Consider the following 22,945-nt stretch of genomic DNA (forward strand, 5'->3'; position numbering starts at 1 on the left):
GGTAGAAGACTGGATTTGGTGGATTCCAGGAGTCCAAAGAGAAAAACAGAATAAAACTTTTTAGTTCAGGCAATCGGTTGTCTGTCCAGTGCTAACTGATAAATGCAAGGTGCTGTTCGTTTACATCCAATGGCCATGGCCACCATTGCCATGAACTTGGTCATAGCTCCTCAATTGTTTTACTTTCTTAACTAATCAAGACCTTTTTTTTCAAGACTCTACCGTTTGTAGAGACTTGTCCCTGATATTTAGGATTGGATGAGCTCTTCTCCCCCTCTTTAAACTGGCTCTCTGGGAGGGGGAGAAGTTTACTCTGAAAATAAAAGAATAAAAACTTGGAAAATCCAGATCAAGGAGTGGCAGAGAAGCTAATTGAATGGTGTTGCTATTGGAAATGATGTTAATGATTCAGTCTTGAAGATTCAGGCCAAGACAAACCAAAGGATCTTGTCTCATAGAAGGAGAACTGAGGAAGTTAAGGGAGTTTCTTCATCACAGTTTTGGGGGCTTTGTCTTAAGAGTTAGGAGTCCACCGAGAGACTTAAATGCAGCTGATAACTAATGTTAGCCTTCTCTTTGGTTCACTAAATAGAGCAATTATTATTGATTCTGTTGTAGATGTTGGAGCTGGAAGTAAACCAGCTTTTTTCCCTCATTTTTAAGTGCAGTGAGAAAAGCCTTCAAGACTTCTTGCTCAGTTGTGTAAAACCATCACATACAGATGAAGATGGACAGTAGCTCCATTACATCCTGGTTCAAGAGGCAGAAAGGTATGATCCCTTCTTTACAGGGGGAGAAAGATGGTTGATGTTATTAAGTATGAGTACTCATTAACAAAGCTACTTTCTTTGGCCAGAGCTCAGAATGTGCAAGCAAGGTAAGCTGGGCTATTTGAAACCACTATGTCATGTTTCAGATTTGAGGAACAGAACCTTGAAATCTCTCCGTGTCAACAGCAGTTATCGTGAAGTCAACCTGCTTACATGGTCTCAGACAAGAAATACTTTGTCCTCAGGAATACTTTGTCCTCAGGCTTTTCTTGACAGAGTCTTGCTGCTTAGTCAGGGATGTCCAAAATGGTACACAAATCATTCTGAATTCAGCAATGAGGGTGTTTTGGTATTGTGACATGCATCACCACAGGGTCAACTCCTGTCCACCCACCAGCTTTATAAAGACTGTTCTTCAGCTGTTGAGGTAGTTGCTGGAGGAGAGGTACTTACTGTTGTTTGCTGCACGTTCAGGGTGAGTTTTTGTACCATCAGAACCTCTTTTCCTGTGAAAACCCACTACTCTGACAGCCAGTGCAGACTGCTGAGGATAACGTTTTTGATAGTTGTTACACAACTCAAGCAAAGAGCTCAGCAGAATATCAAAGGAGAAGATCCTTCAGAATGGTTATTTACTATTTAAAAAAAAAAATCATCTGAGAAATTCTCAAAACATGATGTCCGTGACCCTGTAAAAGAAAGTAAAAGCTAAGTCCTTTGCTACTCACACTGTATTCTGCTGGAGTTCAAGCCACCCCGGGGGCATACCTGTGACCACTCTTACATTCACATTATACCACTTAGGACTCTTCAAATCCAATTCCCCAGAGAGATGAATCAGCAGTTTTGATATTCATTTTCCATTATTTAGTGACATAAGACTGCTGGACCCAGCCATCATCTGGTGATCTAGTGGGTGGCATCCCTGCCCATGGCAGGGAGGGAGGAACTAGATGGTCTTTAAGCTCCCTTCCGACCCCAGCCATTCCGTGACGTTGTGAGCACTTGGAGGGTCTTCATAAATCTTGAGATGTGCCCTTTGTGCCAACATTTGTAACAGCCAGTTTCTTTGCAGTCTTTCACAGGCAGCTGTGAGACTGCTTTTTTACTGGGAAGACAGCTACAGACCTTTTACGGACAGTTACTTTCCTCATTTCTTCCCTTGTATTAGAAGCTACTGCTCCCTTATAGCTGCTGGTCTGTCCTTGGAGAGGTCCTTCACTTGCACACATTCCATTTCCTTTATTTCTCTGCATGACATATATATACAGAGTGACTTTTCCTGAACACTACGCCTTTACTGAGTAGTCTGCAGTTCAGAATTGCTGCTGCCTGTTTTGTTTGTGTGTGCTCTGTGGTTTCAACATTCACCTCACCGGGTTGCTTAAGGAAGTTGTACGGTGTTGACTTTCTTTAGAAGATGTTAAAAAAAAAGTTCAGTAGCTCAGACATCTGTTTCGCTCATCTACTTCAAACCACAGTGTACAAGCACACCCACATTTTTTGACAAAAGGCTGCTCTTTAGCCAAAAATAAATCTAAGCAGAAGCTTTATCTGCAGATCTTGTTTCTTATATTTCTGTGTAACAAACATTGAGGCTGTGTGGGGAGTGCTTTTTTTTTTTTAGTACCACATATTATTTTTGTTCATGCTGCTCACAGGAAGGAGATGCACACAATATACAAACTAAATATACTTTTTATTAGCAAGGCTTTTAAGGTACAGTCTTGCATCCATCATCTTAGCTGAACAGAGTTTCAAGCAGGTTGAATTATTTCATGCACCCCTGGAAGAGAGGACAGATGCTGTTTCCGTGTAGAAACACCATCCTCAGCTCTAGCTTGCATCAGTTTCAGCTGACTGCCTGTCTTTCCCCCATCAGCTGGGGAAGCTACAGCCTTTTTTTTTTTTTTTTGACAGGACTACCAACGTGTTTTCCTTCTCACTGTTGAAGATTAGGCTCTGTTTTTGACCTCTCACACCTGTGAGAATCCACCCCCCTTTCATCATACGCTTACTACCAATCTCTTCCACTTACTACCAGTCTTCTCTCAGGGCTGGTGCAGCAGGGTGGGTGGCAGGGCTGGCCTCTCCTGTGTCATTACACTAATTCCTATAACCTAGAAATGTGGTTGTCATCAGCTTCAGTATCCTGTCTGCTGACCTCCAGTCCTTTGCCACATTACACATCAAGCCTCTACACCGACTTCACCTGGTACATCAGTTATAAGACCTGCCTCCACCCCCACCCAGATCTCCTAACATCAGTCCGTTTTGTACAGAAAGTTCTTTGTCCTTGATTCTTATGCTGCCTTTTCCCCATCACTTTCCCTCCCATACAACTTGCCCTTCTCTTGCTCCATTCAAGTTCCTGAATCTGCCCACAGCCACATTTGGCCACCCCAGTGTTTGGCTACTTCTGACTGCACCCTGGTTGTGCTGGTATCTTCAAATCTAATCCAAACATGGCAAAACCTGCATCAGCTGCCCTACCACTGTGTTCCTCACTCTTCTTCTTACAAGTTTTTCATGACCACCACATTCTAGTGAGGTAAATCTGATTTTTGCCAATCATTTTCCTATCTCCCCAACCAGCCACTTGCCCTGCCACTTGCTTTAGCACTCTGCTCGCATCCTTCTGCCCCAGCTTTGACCATTGAAATCTCTCTCAAGCATCAGCTACAGCACCAGATCCATACAAAAACTTCTCTTCCCCCTTTCTGAACACTACAGCACTCTGAAGACCTTTGCCTCCCCATAGCTTTTCTCCCCCTCTCCTCCAAGTTATGGAGTTCCCCACTTCTCTGGACCAGTAATTGACTTCTTTCAGCTGAAACTCTTCCCGTATTATTCCTTGAGCCTTTCATCTGTCATCAGTTTTCACACATGAATATAAAACAAGCTTTACATGCATGCCTCAGGTAGGTTTTATCGTCTAATCAAGGCTGAGGTTTTGCTCACAGTTCAAAAGGAGAATATATTTAAGCTGACAGCAGATACTCTCTACAAGTTGTTTACACTGAACATCTGAAATAGGGGATGACCCAAACATACTTCAGCAAAAGCAGAAATAGTGAGGCACGACACATGGAAATGTTTGCTCAGTACCTCAAGTTCCAGATGCACCATGTGTGAGCAAAAAATAGGGGTGGGTGAGCATAGGTTAGCTCATTTAGAACTGGAATTCGACAACCAGAATACCAGAACCAACAGCAATGGGCAAGGCTGGAGTATTGACTTTCCAAATTTTGCCAAGCAGATATAAGGTAACAGGATCAGTTCTTGAAAAAGAGCATCTCAGTGTTCACAGAGAAGCTGGTCTTAGAATTAAAAGTGAATCACTTCCCTCTGCTCAGAGCAACCCTCAGAAGTCTACCAAATCTATCATCTCCTTGCCTCCTGCTTTAGATTGTGGGCAACTTTATGTATCTGGTTAAAAAAGAACCTAAAATGCTGGGATTCTATAATAATTTGTGAACAACTAGGTTTGTTATGTGTTTTGTCTTTATGCTGGCGTAGAGGTCTGCAGAGGGTGTCCAGGAACCAAGCTAAAGTTCAGTTTGGAGCATCCACTGTAGACAATGCAGGCACATTGCTAGTGATCTCACAACGAAGAAAATGCAAATTTGATGAAATTAATCTCCAGAACAAGTTGTTTCAAAAGGATAGGTCAGCTAAAAATATGAAGTTGTTTTTTTTTCTTCTTCTCTCCTGGTATTGATGACTACTGTGGTCACCGGTTTGTAAAAGTTGGGCTTAGTATGCCCTGTGAGTACAAAATCTTTGTTAGAAAGCCACTCAACATGTAGATGGGTGTAACGTGAAGTCAAGTTCAGGGTAATAAGCCTGCTTGAGCTGAAACATTCCATAGTGCCTGCAAAGACAAAGCCAGCTTCAGAGGAGTGCTTAGACTCACCCTAATTACTAAATTACACTGTAGCCCCTCCCAATCCTTGTTCCTTACACCAAGTCTGTGGTCCCACACTTTCTAGTGCAGTTCAAGCTTTGAGAATCAGCTGAACGCAACCAGCCCAGAAGTGCACCATATTCCCCAAAAGACGGTATTGTCTTTCAGAAAAACAGGCATTCATAACGCAGCATCTAACTTCAAATTCGTCACCCCAATTGTCACCAAAGCCTTTCCTTCTGTCCAAAAAAATAAAATAAAAATTTCATTGTTTCTGCTAAACAGAACATGTATTATGGTCATTTCAAACAAAGCATGTATTTTCTTTCGGGTCAGGCAAGGAGGAAAGGGAGAAGTGGATATCCAAAAGGCTCTTTATCAGTTGAGCTACTGTGCTCCCATCTTGCTCTCACCCAAAAACAATCAAAAAAAACCCACTGATAAAAACATCATAGCCAGAATGTTCTATAATATGACCTAAAATAAAACCTAACGGTATAAACCTTTCAGCATTTTTTGTTCCATAACTTCTTCAAAATGAAATCATCGTTGGGTTTTATTATCCATATGTAATCAGCTGCCCTTAAGGTACGCGTGTGCTACCTCATGCAGTTTAGAAGTAGCTGTGATCTAGCAGCTTTAAAGCAAAGATTCCACTATTGCATGAAAATACCAGCTTTGTTTCTCACAAGTGGAAAATATGGCATTGTATCAGAGCAACCACGACTCATCTCTTCGCACATCACCTTAGTGATCAAGGCTTAGGGCTTCACACGTTGCACTTCACCACAACCTCCCTTAACGGCCCATTAAAAACATATGGCAACAGGTTAGACTAAGGCCAGCACAACTCCAGCTTAACGTCACAGCTTGCATATCTTGACAGAAGAGGATGGGAGGAGACCAAGAGCCTATGAGTACTACAGGGGCTTGCTTTGGCACCTGTAGTTTTTCAGTTAATATTGATCGGGTACTGTACTGCTTTCCTGCCATTGTTCCTCACTGGTCATTACTTGTTATTAGTGAGGACTCATCCGAAGTTCGCAGATTTTACACCCTTTTTTTCCTCTCTCAAGAGGACCATGCCTAAAAGAGGTTTTCATAAGGTAAATTCCTTTCCTCCCCTTCCACTGGCGGTGCAAGCCAGGCCTGCCTCAAAGTCTGGGCTTTATCCAAAGCTGGAAGAAATGAAAGACTTCAGTTTCCTGGCTCTTACCCTTTTTTCCCCATTCTCAAGCTGCAAGAAAACCTACAGCCACTTCCTTCTATGGAATTAATGTTTTTCCTTAGGCAGCCATCACACAGAGATTAATCATTGAAGAGGTGCCTACACAACAGGCCGGAAGGAAAGCACGGCACACCCTGACAGCTCCTGCAGGGTTGGGGACCCATGGCTGTGGGATGCTCTTTGGTGCCCCTTACTCAATGTATCGGCCCCTGTTCCTGGAGCCTGTACACCTGGGTCCTATGTTTTCTCCTGGCAAGCCAAGGTTGTGAGCTCCAGGCAATGCATTTACTTCAGAGCCAGAACAGGCTGGCGTTACTGTCACCACTCCGCAGACTGCTTGCAGAAAGGGCTCCTGCACTGATTCAGCAGGGCAAAATGAAGCCACGCTTTTGTGGAAAATGCTTTAAGCCCAAGCCAACCAGCTACCAGAAGCCAAAAGCTGTGCCATTTCTTACCACGGTTAGGTGCCTCCATTAGGAGCTGCCTATTTTTAAGCAATTACATCTTAGATGGATTGTTAGGGAAATTGACTGTGACAGGCCTTAGCCCCAGTCCAACACAGCTGGATACTAATTAAAATAATCTTAATAATTTAGTTAGGAGATGTGTTCAGCATTAAGGACCAAAGTCAACTACAAAAGATATTTTCCCACTAGCCTATTACAAAATACACAGTATGCTTAACGTACCTTTATAAATACTGTAAATCCAAATAAAATTATTTTAGTTATATTCGTCCTGTGTATCAGTAATAAAGCTGAAGTAATAAGCATCCTTCCTATTTGCACAGTATTTGAAAGCTTATCTTTCTCACTGAAAGAAGAGCTGAAGGAAGCACACAGTTTCCCTTCGGAGAACTATTATAGCATAAAAGAAATTCAAATATATATATATATATATATATTGAAATCTGAGAAACAACACGTTTCCCCAAAAGAGCTATCCAGTGCCAACACCTAATCCATAATAAATACAGTAATTATCATAATGCTTTAGGTAAAACTATCTTAAGGTAAAGCTATCCTAACCAAGTTAATTTTTACATGTCTTATTCTTACAGCCATACCTAAGTGGAGAGAAATGGAAACATCTCCCAGATAGTCAGAAACCCAGATGTCAGAAAGCCCAGCTGCAACTTTAAAACTAGCAATTCTTAAAAGAAACAGGATGACTTTTTAGTACAGCTTCAGTCAAAAATGTTTTTATACTGGCAGTCTAATAAACATGACCACTGAGAAGACTGCTCTGCCCAGCTAACATGTCTTATCTCAGAGATACTGAGAAGACTGACAAGAGGAAAGCAGTTAAAGCTCAAGGGGTTGTAATAGTGCTGTGAAAGTTACCTGTATAATGGGCAGGACAAAAATCACTCACCATGTTTGTCTCTGCCATGAGCACAGCCCATGAACAGCTGTAGCAGCTGAGGCTAGAGATTCGGCTGTTTGGACCTCTTCCTTCCTTGCTTCCCTTGTTTTGTTGGCATTTTGATTCAGGTGACAAAGGGACACGCTCTAACATGCTGCAATATGCCTTATTTAGAAATGTATATTTATACAAAAACTGAAGGAATTTAATCACAGTGCAGATGTATTCCCAATATATTAACTGCAATAAAGTTCTATAATCAAGTATTTATCACTTGAAACACCAATTCTCAGTTAAAATGATTAGGTATCACAGGTTTAGGATAGATTGATACATACATACAGTTTCTACTAAAGAAGGCTAATTATAGAATTTCAATTCATTTATAAATAAGCCTAGGATTTAGCATAATCAAAGCCAGCTCAAATCAGTATAAAAAAATCTTAACTACTGAAAATGTATGGTTAAATTCAACCTTGTAAGCAATGCAGAAAATAAAGTCTGCCTTCCTTATGTTTGCATTTATGCAATTCGGTTGGCTCTAAACTAAAATCTATCAGTAGCAGCATCATTTCATAAATGACTTTTGCCTTCCATTAAAAAAAAAAGTCATTTTAATCCTTGTGTACTTAGCCTCGTCAACTCAAGTCTGTGCAAGTCTGATTACCTTACTCAGACACATAAAAGCCAGCAGTAGTCACAGAACCCAATAACTCGGTTGGCACAGAACGCAGGCATTTGTTGCATATAGATATCTATAACTTGGGAAAATAAGCTGGGATACCAGCAAACACTAGTAGTTTCACAAAGTCTAAGCCTAAGACTTATTTCCTTTTAAAATCTGCTCAAGTGCTAACATGGAGATTTTATCATGCAAATACAGTATCTTAAACTAACGTGATATTCTTCAACACAGAATGAAAATGAAAACCAAATGAAAAACTAAATGTAGTACCATCTATTCTATCACATTGGACCTGAATTAAAGTGTGTGGTAATAAATCAAAACCAAGCACTTAATCTACTGAGAGTTCTGGATGATAATTCTCTAACTGGCTGTTGCTTACCTTGCTGCAGCCGGTAACCCTAGAGCGTGTTTAGATAAACAAAAATCTAGGCCTTACATTACGGAGCAGAAACGCAAAACTTCAGAGGTAGGTACCTGTTAAACCTTTGTATTTTATAGCAAACTAGTATTTTATATGAACTATGTTTGTTTTCTTTACGCTGGCTGTGAGTATAATCCTTTTCCATGACATTTCAAAATAAACGCAGACCAAAATAGTTTGCGTTATGTGCTGATCTAGGAGGAAAAAACAACCAGTACTTGGCCAAATGGGAGACGCTAATAACTACCACCCACCTTCATCACTCAAGTGATCCCATTCAGTCTTCCTGAGCTAAAAGGCAAAAAATGGAAAAGCTTTCTCATGTACTTAGATTTCTTTTTCAGTAGTACACTATTCATTATATTGACACTGCAATAAGAGCACTTACATCAGTACTTTATTGTTTATGTTGATGAGTATTCTCAGAACGTACACGTCACTGAAGGGGAACATCTCATGTCATAGTCTTTCTGCACTCACCAAAATCTAGGCATAGCGTGAAAAAATATGAATGAATTGTCAAATCATGCACTGAAGATTAAACGGGAATGCCTGTTCTTTTATTCCAATTTCCAAGTCGAATAATTTGGAACTGTTGACCAGTACTTCTCAGCTTACAGAAATCCTTCGCATAGTAAAGACCATTTTACTAAGTGCTCATTCCTCCTGTGTTACTATGGCAAATAAATAAAATCCTCACTTCAAGCAGAAGGCTCCAAATTTGCTTTGGGACCAAGAATCACTTTGTACTAGGAGTCTTCTGCTTTTAAAAATTATCTTAATTTCAGGATAAGAATATTTTATCAGGTTTGACACTACAAGATAAACCCACTCTGGCATGCATTGCTTTTCCCAGAGGAAGTCTGCTCTTTCAAGCTGAGCAAGAGATGACAGGCAGGTCAATAGCAGTTAGTCTCATTTTTTGTTTCTCTGGAAGTAATTCCAGTGGAGTAGAGATCAGTTGTAACAGCAGATCAAATTTTTGTATTTTGAAAAGGAAGTATAGTGGTATTAGCATCCTTTACCAAACAATACAAGTACAGGTTACTTGTATACAGAAATATGACTGCTAACAACTTTTGCTGTCAGTATCTTGTTAGACTACGTCTAATTTCGTATGTGAAAGTTTCTAATGCCTTATTTAAGGTACCCCATCGACTCCTCCATCCCCACTTTCAATCAATTCATGTTTCTTCTTTTGTCTTATTGCCAAGCATCGTGCAATGCCCAATGCACCTCCTTTTAAAAACCGTACAAAGTTGTCTCCAACCAGAGGACCTAAAGCAAAGAGGTTTGCTTCTTTAGTGCATTCATAAGTATACGGATCGATCTCTATAGGATTCCCCTTGCATGTGATGGGCTGATTTGAGTGGTGACCTATGCTATGTCCTTGGTCCTTTAGAAAGAAAAGGTTTGGGTGAGAACCTATCAGAACTAAGGCTACAGAGAACTTCAGAATTTTCTTCAGTCCAGAGGCACTCTGAAGAACACATTTCATTTCAGGCTTGAAGGAAAGTACATTGTGTTCAGGGAAACTAGTGTAAGCAGAATGCAGATTAGAGTCCACAGTGTGTGACTGAGTACACATCATATGATAGACTTTATGGTACTCAGGGTAAAGCTTTTTAGGTAACTGTTTGAAAATCAGGCTTGTATCAGTAACTCTTCTACGAAACACATGAATTACTGGGATGTTGTTGTTGTAGGCACACAGTACTGCATCAGCCGCTGTAAGTCCGGCACCCACAATTAGTACAGGGTCTGCTTTCCCACGTAGCTTTCCTTTGCTGATAGCAGCCCCAAAGTCAGACATGGAATGAAGCACAAAAGGTAAGTCTTCTCCTTCAACTTGTAGTCGGCCAGGAGAATCAAAGCTTCCAGTGGCAAGAGCCACATTCTCAGCAAAGAGGCAGAAGGGCACATGAGAACCATCCGTCGCTCGCTGGTAACCTCTGACTTCCCAGTTTCGCTTAATCAGTGATTTCTGTCCATCTTCCATTTCCAAATGCTGCGTTGAAATATCTTCACTTAGTTGACTTCTATCTTCATCATCCTCTCCTCGATAAAGTCTGGATACTGATGTTATATAAACATTGTCTCTGAAATTCTTCTGGAGGCCCATGACTTTAACATAGTGTTTATAATAGCAAGCAATTTCTTCTGGCATTACTCGGTCACTCTTTATGTTTCTGAAACAGAATTGAATGGTTCCAGTTAATATTAACACCTTAACAGTAGTTTCAACATCATATACGATATACCCCATGACACTCAGATATAAGAGGATTGAATCTGTTCAGTTTAACTACAGTTCAATATATTTGAACTTAGTTTTATTCGCTGTCTTGATTCCTGATATACAAGACAAGCTATCTTTTTTTGTTTGTTTTTAAATAACCAACTCTTTACATTGTAAAGTGCTAAGGTGATGAGCAAATTAAGCATAAATACCCTGCAGTATCACAGTAGGTCTACGTGGAAGCGTTTTACAAAGCCAGTTTAACATCATGACCACCAACAATATAATACTGGCTAAACAATACTCAATGCCAACATACAAACTATTTAGTTACTTGAAGTAAGTGCCAACTTTGAAGTATATTGAAGAATACTCAACTCGAAAGACCTCTCCTTTTAGTACAGGTAAGTTCAGTTAAGGATCAAAATAAGTAGTTCCATATCACAGAATTAAGTCCCACAGGAATGAAAAAAGCAAGCATCACGCAGAACCTTAATACACATGTGAATAGGATTACAATAGTCAAATGCCCAATAAAAAAATTCTTGCACTGGAATCCTGGTATTACATCTATGCTTTTCATGTTTATTGCTGTATTTACAAAAAATTTAAGCTGAAAGTATAATTATTTTGAACAGTTGCATGAATTTTGCTGCTTCTTTAGAAGTAAGCTCTAAGAAGCCAAAAGGAACAGTAGTGAATATTGGATAGCCACAGAATTACACTTTGAAGAATGTTTGCAAGAGATTGGGTTACTTACCCTAACAGATTAACAAAACAGTAACCTGAACATTTAAAAGTACATACACTGCTCTGAAAACTTGGTATTTATTAAAGAGGTTGGATGCAAGTATGACACCTGTTTTAAGGAAACCATTTCACATGACTACAAGTTTTAATTATCAGTATTTTTAATATGCTTGTTTAATTGTAGTAAAACTGGTCAGCATTTCTTTTTTTCTAGTATTGTTGAAAATTATAATATCAACAAATTAGCTTCAGATAATAAGCAGCTTATGGGATTTCAGTTCATATGGACGCAAGACTATCTCGCTAAGAAAGCGACTAACGAACAAAGTTTCTCCACTATACTTTCCTGAAATGAGTAACAGGCTGCTCAAAGACACATGCCCAATTCGAAACAACAGCTTCCTTTAATTAGAATAAAGTCAGGAAAATTGAAATTTTAGAAAAAGCCTATGTAAAGTTCATCTATTGACACAGGTATTTGTGAACTAGTTGTATCCTTGAAGCAAAGGCCATGAAATCATACAAGACAGTTTTTGTTTAAAATGTTTTCCAAGAAATTTACAAGAAAATAACATTGGGAAGTAATGAATTATTCTCAACAGTACAAGTGATAGACTGCAACATCTTAGATGCTGCAGCTTTGTAAAGTGAAAGCTGAAAAATAGTGACTTCCTGAATTACAAGAAAGCTACCGTGCACAGCAACTTAAGTGACATCCACAGTGAAAGAGGAACTTGTGATACTTCCGTAGGTTTTAAATGACTAAAACTACTTACAGTAACAGCACTTATTTGAGAAATGTTGTTAAAACACACCACTGCTAGTATGCATGCTTTTCATGCACTCAAAGCCATTATGCTGTCCAACCACTGTCAATTTTCTTTCAGAGTACACACAGCAGTATTGTTTCTAGTGCCATCAGGCAATTTAATAAACTAAAAAAGAAGCATTCCTGTAAACAGTGAAGCTTGAATGTTTTCCAGTTCTTAAAATAGTGTCATCTATCTTACAGCAACTGCATATTTCCAAAATACATTATGCAGCATCTCTACCTGCGCTTGCTAGCTGCCCACTCCTTAAAGGTGAGTCCAGGTAGTTCCATCCAGTCTCCAAAACTGATTGTTAGCATAGAGCCTTCCATGGACTATGGATGAAAAACAAGAGGCATGACCAGATAAATTTCAAATGGATACTTTTACATAAAAGTAGAACAAGTGAAAGGGAAAATAAAAGCAAGTTATTTATAAAAACACAAAATGAGAAAAGCATAAAAGCAACAGGATACAAACACATTAAGATTTAAGATTTTGTATAACAGCAGCTGGAAACAGTATGAAAAAAGTCAGAGAATACTCTTTAGTATAATCAAACTAATAAAAAACATAAGACAGCAGTCATGGTGACGATTCCCAAAATTAAGGGTAATGTTTCATCTCTAACATACTTGACCTTTGGTAAATGAAACTGCCATTACCATCTAAAACAACCTTAGCAAGAAAATTCCTAGACCACAAAATTATCAAGTTACCATACGGTAATATAAAATATTTACTCACATGCCAAGCCCCACCAGGTGGTCCTTTACCAAGCACTATATGGGGAATATAATTATGCTGCTCTAGCTTCCAGTGCAAAACTGGTGGGTAGTCATACCCAAAGTCAGCATCAGGATGAAGCAGTGTATCAAAAAGCACAGCAACTGGGTTTGAAGAACGTCCTTCGAGGCCTTCAGACAGATACTCTAGATCCTGAAGTACGAGAGTTACAATTTTTACTATTTACCATGCTCTTCTGATGTACAGAAATTGAATTTGATATACAGAAAACACGATTAGTTCAAGTTGCATTTTAAGTAGAGATATGTAGCGTAGAAATTAAATCAAGATAGTTTTTAGAAATAACTGCCACAATTCAGTTCTTCTCTAACTTTTTATATAATAGATTTTTGCCATTTGATAATTACATGCTAGTGCAGTAATACCAAGGCAGGTCATTATTTGAAAAACTGGGACAAACATTTAGAGAACAGAGTAACTTAATAGCGTTTATAGATAACAGACTGCTTTTAACAGAGAATTGCTAGTATTTCTAGGAGTCTCATTTTGATAAAGCAAAATGGAAACCTAAAGACATCATTTTAAAAATCAAGCAGAAAAGGGTCGTCTGACTGCTCGTGTGTAGTTCTACCAGCAAGTTTATTTTATTTTGAAATAAATCACAGTATTGGAAGCACTGATTTTAAAAATTAATCAGAATTACACTTCACAAAGCAGTTCATCTTGAGAACTATTTCTAGAACATTCTAAAATGTTTTCATATTTCAGCATCTATTAGCCAGCAACATTCTCCTATCTAGAAACACTGCAATGCAATGGCAAATGTTTGAAAAAGAGAATAAAAATCTAGAGAGAAAAATGGCCACAAAGCCAACTTTTTGCTGACAAAGACAAGTTTAGCTTCCTAAACTGGGAGAAAATGTAGGGGAGAGAGGGAGGATGAAGTATATGAAACACCTATAGCCAAAAGCTAAGTCAACCTACTTTCCAGCCAAAAAACAAACCTTGAAACTTAAGGTCAACATTACACACAGATGGCAGAGTACTAAAACCAAAAAGCCCCAAACCAAAGTTAAACAATACCTACTTCTCCACGACACACGTGCGTGGTTGTATTTCAAAAAATTTATAGTCAAATGGGCAATACACTCGCTGATTGCATAGGGAGTAATCAATCAGCAGTACAGTGAAATGAGTAGAAAATGATAATACAGCAAACAAATGGACAAATGGGGAGAAAAATAAAGGAGAAGATTTAACTGTTCAAATGGAATAGGAAAACCAGATGTATACAAGTATAACAGATACCAAACAGCAGCAGTTGTGAACACAAACACTTAAGGATGCATACTGTTCAGAAAAGAAAAATGGGTTTGGTCTACATGTCCCTAATGCTACAAAAAAATGAAGTCTTAATGAGAACTGTATTATTTAGGAATATTTTAAATTGAAGTAAGTTAGCAGCATGTATTCTTCGATCTTTAACAATAGTGCCCAATTGTTCTAGGACATGAAAGCTAGAATTCCTGAGTCAGCTATTCACTGACCAAGTAATGCTTTAGACACTTTTGGCAAGTAATAAAAACACAACAAAGGGCACACTGTAAAACCAAAAACCACCACAAACAAGGAAAAATCTCTAAAGAACCATAAAAACACCACAAACACACACCAGCCTTGGATAAAGTGATTACGAATTGATTTCGTTTAAATCAACAGAGGAACAAAGTAACTCATTAACGCATTAGAAACATGATAAGCTAACTGGGCTGGTTATGCTTTTTTTTTTTTTTTTTGCAATCTGCATTTTTTTGGGATACCCACTTCTTAAAACGTACTGTTTTTCATCTAAAGTGTCCTATACATAATTTGTTATGAGCCACTGAAGAAGGTATATACTGCTCTTTATTTTACAGGTAAGAAAAGCAGAGGCCAAGGAGTGAAGCTAGTTGTTTGAGGCCACAGTTAGCGAGCTTCATTGTTGTCTAATTCTTTGTGGGGTGAGAGTTTAGGTCTTTTTCATCCACAGCACTACTTGTGTAAGCTACAAAAGCATTTTAAATAGGATCATTAAAGAAAGACTACTGATTCATAATCTAGCTTGTAGAAAGAAAAGATCTGGACAAGATGGCAAGAAAAGCTTACCTGATCAACAATGGAAAGATGTCGAGCTTCTTCTAGTTTTGTATGTAGAATGGGGTTTGGATGTACAGCTTCAGGAGACAAATATGGCCTGTATCCAGACAGCAGGTATGAAAGACAAATTCCTGAAGGTCCATTTCCTATTAAAGAAAGAAGTAGCTGTTTTAGAAACTTTAGGTTACTGACAGTTTTACTAAGTCATCCAATAAGCAGCAACAACATTTCAGTAAAGTAGTATAATGCAATACGATTTGATTGAAAGCAGCTTACAATCTTCACAGGAAAGTAAAGCCTGCCACAGCAATTTCCTCCAAATAAGCCAAGCACAATCTTTTTCAGGTAAGAAATATATGTATGACTATTTTACACTATCAAAAAAATGCACATAAAGTGATTTAATAATTCAGTATGTCAGATTCACTGTTCCTGTGTGAAAATGATCTGGAAGATGGAAGAGATCTGCTCTACATGTCAATCACAGTAATATCCGAGTATTGCTACCACCTTACAACTTTGTGTTCCCACTTACACTACATACTGTAAGACACAAAACAAAGACAACCTGGAGTATGTGCTCTTTAGGTCTACCCATAAAATAAAAGGAAGAAAAAAGCAGAAAGCTGAAGACAGTGCAAGTCAGCATGAGAAACTATATATACAACATAATAAGGTAAAAACATAGTAGATGTGGTAAAGTACAAGAAATGTTTAAAACCACATTCAGCCATATGTTTAACAGCAACAATATAAATTCAAACTTTCTATATCCACTTTGTTTTATAGCTTTTTACAATTAATTTATGTGAATTATTGTAATTTTAATAGACTAACCTACTTTCAAATGGTTATTAAAGATGTGAAATGGATGGAACCAACATGTTACCATAAGTATTTCTATTTGTTTGACTAGTATTAGACAAAGCAGGGGATCATATTTTAACGTGCAAATATAGAAGTAATGTTCATGTTGCAAGGTCAAATATCCAAATCCAGGGAAAGCTAACATCAGAAAAGGATGTTTAAGTTCTGTAGAATAGCACAAGTGACTCTGTACTGCTTTTTCTATCGCTCCTCTTCCTCATTAACTGAATGAAAAGCACAGTGTTCTCCTAATGAGGCGCTATTCAGTATTTTGCATTTGTTTTTCATCTAGAGTGGCATGCATGGTATTTACTACACACTATTCAAATTCTAGGCTAAAGTTAGCAATTTATTCATGCTTTTATATAGCACTCATTGTTAGGATGCTAGTTTTTATTTCCTGTCATTCCAACTCTTGATCTCCAGAGTTCACCCTTTGCCTCCTGTTCCCCATTATCTCTGGGCACGTTGTTTCCACCTTCTGTTCCCAGTCCCACTTCTCCAATGCCTGTCTCCTCACTTGTCTGATTTTTCAGACCTCAAATTCCCCAACGGTTTGCACAGACCATGTTTTTTTACCTGTTCATTCCCAGTCTTCGTACATCAGATCTTTTTCCCTTCTTCACCAAGCTACACTCATCACCCTGGTCCCAAGTAGCAAGACATCCCATACTCGATTGCAACGCTGTGTAAGTACTGTCACAGCTATTGTCCATGAGAAGGCGGCTTACTAACAGGTGAAGTCAAAGGCTGATTCTTGTAATCAGCCTTCGGTGAAGATGTTTTTTCCATGGGCCTAGAACCTGCACAACTATGGGAGGCTGCAGGGTGCCCTAAAGGCTCTTACACCAATCTATTTTATGCACCAGTATATTGATGCAAAAATGCCTGTGCACTGTAAGAGCCGTAAGGCAAAGAAGGAAAGCTGTGGTTTTCCATCACAGGGATCTTCAAGCTGCAGTTTATTGTTATACACCTAAATTAAAAGCACACAATCAACTTCAAACTAATTGCATAGCCAGACTAATTGCTATTCAGATGAAAAATTAAGACTATATCATGTTTACACAATAATGATCAAAACCAGTGCAGAAGATGACAAAGTTTAGCACAGAATATACTCTAGATTTAGCGCTCTAGCATCAAATTCTAGAATTTCAGTCATTCAAATACAATTTACCAGTTTCTTCCCAATTTCTAGAACAAAAGAGATACAAGCCAGAAGCTATTTAAAATTATCAGAGTAGCTTAGTACTCTTTACAGAACTACAATACACTACACAGCACAAGTTTAAGAATCATATCTTAAACTGGTCATCATACAGGGGAGAAATGGGATGGTAAAGTTAAAGAGGGCAATAGAAGTCTTGTTCCACGATGAGGTTAATTTATTACACGTGCCATCTTTTTTCCTTCTAATGACTGAAATAGCACAACACAGATAGCACTAGGAAGCTCAAATAAGAACCATTTAACTCCAGCTCCACAGGAATAGCACGGAGAAGATTAAACCAGTAGAGACTGTTTGTGTGTATGGGGGACACATACACAACTCTGTGTTGTTCTACTACAATACTAAGACCCATTTAGATCCCTTCTAAGGCTTCTTCAGGCAACCAACTAACTTGAGATAGTAGGCTGCCATGGAGAAGATCAACCTGAGAAATTTCTCAAATGCATCTGTGAAAAAGCATTTGGGTAATGTATTTGTGTTTTTTTACACACACGCACTCACACCCCAAGCAGAAATAGTCAAGGCAGCTGTGTTTGGTACCAGCATATAGGAAAGCGTTCTAGACAAAATAAGTATTGAGCACAGGTATTTGCATAACTCGTATTTGCAAAACTAAACAGTGAAAACTGAGTCATTAGCCATATGGCAAACCTGTACTAAGGTTGATGAAATGCCAGGAAACTGTTGCTCTTCAACTATGATGCAGAACTCAGCAAGTGATTCACGTCTGTCACATCCACGTAAATGCGTTACATGAGCACTATTTTAAGCTGTCACAGAGAGCTCTGAGAACAGGCACTGTACAAACACCAGCCTTTCAAAGTTGAAGAGATTTACTGTGAACACATTATGTCGAAACATTATTCTCTGGAATCTCTGCTTGTTTGCAGGTACAATTCAAGCTGTTGGTTTGCTTCAGTCCCAACAGCTTTGAACTAGATTATTGAAAACCTCTTTTACTTCAGATCTTTTCTTTATCCTTTCATTGAGTCGTGGCAGTAAGGAGCTGGTGAACAGCTGTTGCTGAAAAACCTTGGCCCAATACAAGTCACCCTGGCAGTCTCAATTATGCTGCGTACCTAGGGAGCCTGCTCCACTCTGCTCTGCTGTCATTCAGCAAGATTTTACAAGTACAAGCCTTTAGCTATTTAATCAAGACCATGTGCATTGCTCTCAGCTGATTGAATTGACACAGATTCCATTTGGAAAAGATGGGACGATATTCAGATGTCAGTGATGGCTGCAACAGCAAAATGCAACTAACGAGCAAGGTTAGCATTTAACCAATACACAGCATACATTTCACATCATGCTTTTGACTGTTTGTGTGACTCCAGAAGTTTCTATCATTGCAACATCAACAGTCTCCATGCAACCCGATGTAGACATGGTATCATGTTAATCAAGCCCTGCATTATCAATGCTAGAATCAAAACAGTTCTTCTGTTAAGACTCATGTATCTGCTGCCAAATAACACAGCTCATTTTGCCAAGTCACCATCTGAATTAAAATACACTCCGGTAGCAAGACTTTTAATATAATTTGATGTCACCGTTAATCATAACAACTTTATTTCTCTAATGAACTTCTTCACTGTAAGTACGTTAAGCATTATTTATTTAATGATAAATGACTTCATGCAGCAGGTTTATAAAGGCAATGGCAGCGACACAATTTCAGGAGTTAAAAAAAACACTCACCTATTATTACTACAGGCAGAGTAAGGAGAGAGTCCCCAGGCAGAACAGTTTCTTCTATTAAAGGCATTCTTTTAATCTTCCTCCCAAGGCTGTCACCAAAATACTGGACGAAGGAATTCAAAAGCTGTCCTTCGGTTTCAGGGCCACTGTAATTTCTAATTAACAAGGACAGATGGAAGAAAACTAAAAATGAAACAGTTATACTCAGAACAATTTCTACAAAAATGAAGTTGCTTTTGACACTTTATTTGAAGAGCTATAGAGTTAATGAAAACAAGACTAAAACAGATATGTTTCATCCAATCTAAAAAATTTTACTCTTCAGCACAGCTTTTCTAACAGCAGATTTAAAATAAAAGTTTTACTTTCTCCCAGAAAGTCTACGGCAGGATAACAAAAGGGACAGATGGCTCCATGGAGACACAGATTTCCAATTCGGTTTACACAAAGCCAAAGTATAACCAACAAGCATTATTTTGATCCACCACGCAGAAAACCTCATTTCTCATTATCCTTATCAAAAGGGGAGGCATACACTGCCTCGCCAATTAACAACAGCAAGGCCAGCCAAAGACTGAAGGAGCAGCTGAGATACAACAGCAGCCATTCACACACCTTCCTACCTGCTGAGCAACATAGAAGACTTCACATCAACAAATTTGTGGAAAGGTAGAAGTGAGGCTACTTAGAGTCGGTAGCGATTCAAAAACGGAGAGAATTGAAATTCCTACAAACCCTAGATGCAGCCTATGGTGTTTTAAGCACTCTAAGAAAATCCTTTAACAAAAGGAATTATCTAACCATGAAGTTAACAAAAGGAATTACTATGCACCATTCAGGTCAGCTATTGTAGGACAGACTGTTTTCACCACTCGCCATTTCCTTAAGATTTGTCAGCTCTATGCAACATGGACTTGGGTTCCTCTCATAGTTCTTCACTCTAAACATGCTTCTATACTATGAAGACTTGTTTTAGATCATCTGCTGCTTATTTAGTAGCTCTTTCTCAATTCTTTCCAGGTCATTGAAGAAGCACACACTTCATCTGCTTAACTATAAAAGCAATGACAAATTAAAAATAATCTGTTATCGGCAGTTATTTTATTAAATCTTCAAAACACAGACTTAACTCCTTGGCTAAAAATACTGCAATCTACCAGCCTAAACAGTTTTAATAACAAATGTAAAGAAATTAACTTGAGTAAGAGTACTCTTACTTATTTCCTAAGAATCTACATATATTAAAGCCATTCTAGGATTTCAGGAATTATTTTCTACATGGGACCAAAAAGCAGAAGACATCAATCCAACTCCCACAGCCACGTAAATGACGTACTGCCTCAACTCCCACAGCACTGAAAGTTCTCTTATGTATTTCAAAAAGACCTTCCTCAATGGAAAAATGGAACTAAAGCTACAGAAAGCTGTACAGCAATAGCAGCACCGGCACACTGTTAATACAGCTCTGTGACGGTTACATTTGTTATGAATTGGGGAAGCTATTCTGAAGTTGTATTTATTTCTGAAGGCAGGTACTCTTTATCTGTATTTCCTGCACTACAGGAAAAAAAGTTTGCAAATTAGTGATTTGACTGAATTACCATCACACATTAGCTTGTCACGATAATAGAAATGCATAAAACACAAACTCCAAGTTAGATTAAAGTGAGAAGAAAGCAAAGAGAAGACATTTAATTATCATACTGCTTTTTTTCATCTTTTTTTACACATAGGTACAGGCAGACTGTATTATCTTCCAGCCTTTGCTCAAAGTTATCTGAGGTAACAGCATTCTGTGCTTTGCAAAAGAGAGGCTTACAGAGAGTAGGCATGCTTTAGTGCCATTTTAATATACCTTCCCTGCTAGATGGAAGCTAGAAACAAAAACACTTCAAAACCTCTCTTACAGGATGCATGTGCAGCTTTATAGGCTACCAAAGAATCTTTAACAATAAAAACACTGCTGCTTTGAAAGCTGGCCGCAAACTACCCGACAGGTTTAGTGAAGCTAACCTTGCTCAGAAATGCCTGCATACAACACGCAGTTCCTCAGCTATTGTGCCTACAAAGCAGCAGATGAAGCACTGCTGTCAGGCGCGTGTCCTTCCTTTGTAAGGACATCATACCCAAACCCGGTCAGATCCTGAGTTAGGAAGTTGCGAGTTATCGGTCCCTAAGCCTTGAACAGTGCAAGCCAGCAAGTACCAGAAGTTTTCGTATTTATAAAAATTCCTGGTAGGCAGCTTTGCAGTGGCGGGGATTTGGTGAAGATACCACTGCCTCTGGTCCTGCAGAGATGCAAGAGGGCACGGGGGTGAGTCAGTGCCAACGCCGGAGCTCGCTTCACCTTCTGGTAGCCTCACCACGTAACTGCAACAACTGCGTTACCGGGATTCTGCACCGCGTCGTCATTTTTGCTCTTTAGCGCTTTTCGGTTAATTACTTTTAATTGATAAGGGGAAAGAAACACATCAGGAGAAAATACATAGCATACATGTAAACACTCTTCTTCCTTTGAAATTAAAACGAATAAGCCTTTCAGCCGCCACACTTTACTGCAAGGTACAGCGCCAGAGGAGCCCTTTTCAGGGGGCACTCGTGCCGGACCCCAGCCCCCTGCGAACCCGTAGCAATAAACGCACAAACCGAGCATCCTGCGGCGGGCGGCTCACCGAAAACCCGTTACGAAAAAAAAATAAAAATAACCACCGTTCGGTCCCAAGCTCACGCTCCGCGGGGCGAATTTAACACCTCTAGGGTTATTATTTGATTTTTTTAATCAAACGACTGAAGAGAGCGCTGCCCACCGGCGGCACGAGCCCCGAGGCGGCAGCACCGAAGCGAAGCAGGAGCCGAGCCCCGGCCCCGGCCGAGCCCCAGAAGCCGCCCGGGGAGCGGGCAGCCCCCGGCCCCTCGCCCCACGAACCCCCCTCGGAGGCCGCCGCCCGCCCCCCGGCGCCCCTCACCTGACGGGACCGGCCAAGGAGCAGCGGCAGCACCACACGGGCATGGGGGGCGCCGGCGGGGCCCAGCGGCGGGGCTGCGGGGAGGCGCCGGTCCGCGGCTCCCGCTCCTCCTCCTCTTCCTCCTCCTCCTCCTGCCGCCACCACCTCCACCACCGCAGCGGGCCCCGCTCAGCGCCGCGCCGCCTCTCCGCCCCGCTCGCAGGCGGCTGCGGCTCGCACGCCGAGGGAGGAGCCGCCGCCAGCACCGGGAGGGACGAAGGGGAAGGGATGGAGCGAGGGAGGGCGCAGCTTCCTCCTGCCAGCCCCGCCGCGCCTCCCCGGAGGGGGAGGAGGCGGCGCTCAGCGCCTCAGCGGCGGGCAGAGACCGCAGGGAGGGCCGCCCGAGCCCGTGGCGGTTCCCTCGGTACCAGAGCAAGGCGAGGGCCGCTGCCTGCCCCAGCCCATATCGCCGCCCGACGCCCCTCCTACACCGACGCCTTGCCCGCCCTCCCCGCAGGCCGCCGCGGGTGGCTCGGGCACGGCCCGGTGGCAGGGGCACACCTGCGGGCGGGCGGCCTCGGCCCGGAGCCCCACGGGCGCCCGCCCGCGGGCCGTGCCGTGAAATGGCGGCCGCGGGGCTCCGGGCTGGGGGACGCGTGAGGGGTGGAAAGGAGCGCCCGGTGTCCCGGCGTTTGGGCCCGCGGGCCTGTGCCTGCTGGCAGCCAAGTGCGTAGGGGGAGCTGCTGCCGTGGTTCTGCTCGGAAGCTTGAAAAAAAAAAAAAATAATAAATTGTGCTCTTCGCACAGATTTTGAATCGGTGGCAGGTGGGGCATGTAGTGAGGAAGGGCTGTGCTGTTAGTGAGTTACCCGACGCTGCAATGCCAACAGTGGTCACTCAGCCTCTCACCCCGTCTTGCCTTTCTTTGTGTGGCACAATCGGGTTTCACGTGTAAAACGCACATGGGGAAGTTAACAGCAGAAAGCCAACCAGATTACAAACTTTTCCAGCCACCAATTGACTAATACCCACCCATGTACAAATACTTCATACACTTTATATTATCTACTTCAAAAATTATTTTATCATTATAAATATTTTGCAGCTGGGTACGCTTGCGTAGTCTTTGCCTAGTCACA

At 40.6% G+C, this 22,945-nt stretch overlaps 1 protein-coding gene across 1 annotated transcript; it reads right to left on the reverse strand.

Annotated features, from left to right (window-relative positions):
• Positions 1-2,450: 2,450 nt before the first annotated feature.
• On the reverse strand, positions 2,451-22,845 carry OSGIN2 (oxidative stress induced growth inhibitor family member 2). Its single transcript, XM_083824138.1, has 6 exons — positions 21,829-22,845; positions 18,863-19,017; positions 15,070-15,206; positions 12,925-13,116; positions 12,421-12,512; positions 2,451-10,568 (listed from the first exon to the last, which is right to left on the reverse strand). The coding sequence occupies exons 1-6, from the start codon at positions 21,870-21,872 to the stop codon at positions 9,521-9,523; spliced, it is 1,668 nt and encodes a 555-aa protein (XP_083680264.1). The 5' UTR covers positions 21,873-22,845; the 3' UTR covers positions 2,451-9,520.
• Between the last annotated feature and the right edge of the window lie 100 nt (positions 22,846-22,945).

Source organism: Anser anser, assembly GCF_964211835.1.
Source record: "Anser anser genome assembly, chromosome: 2".
Lineage (NCBI taxonomy): Eukaryota > Metazoa > Chordata > Aves > Anseriformes > Anatidae > Anser > Anser anser.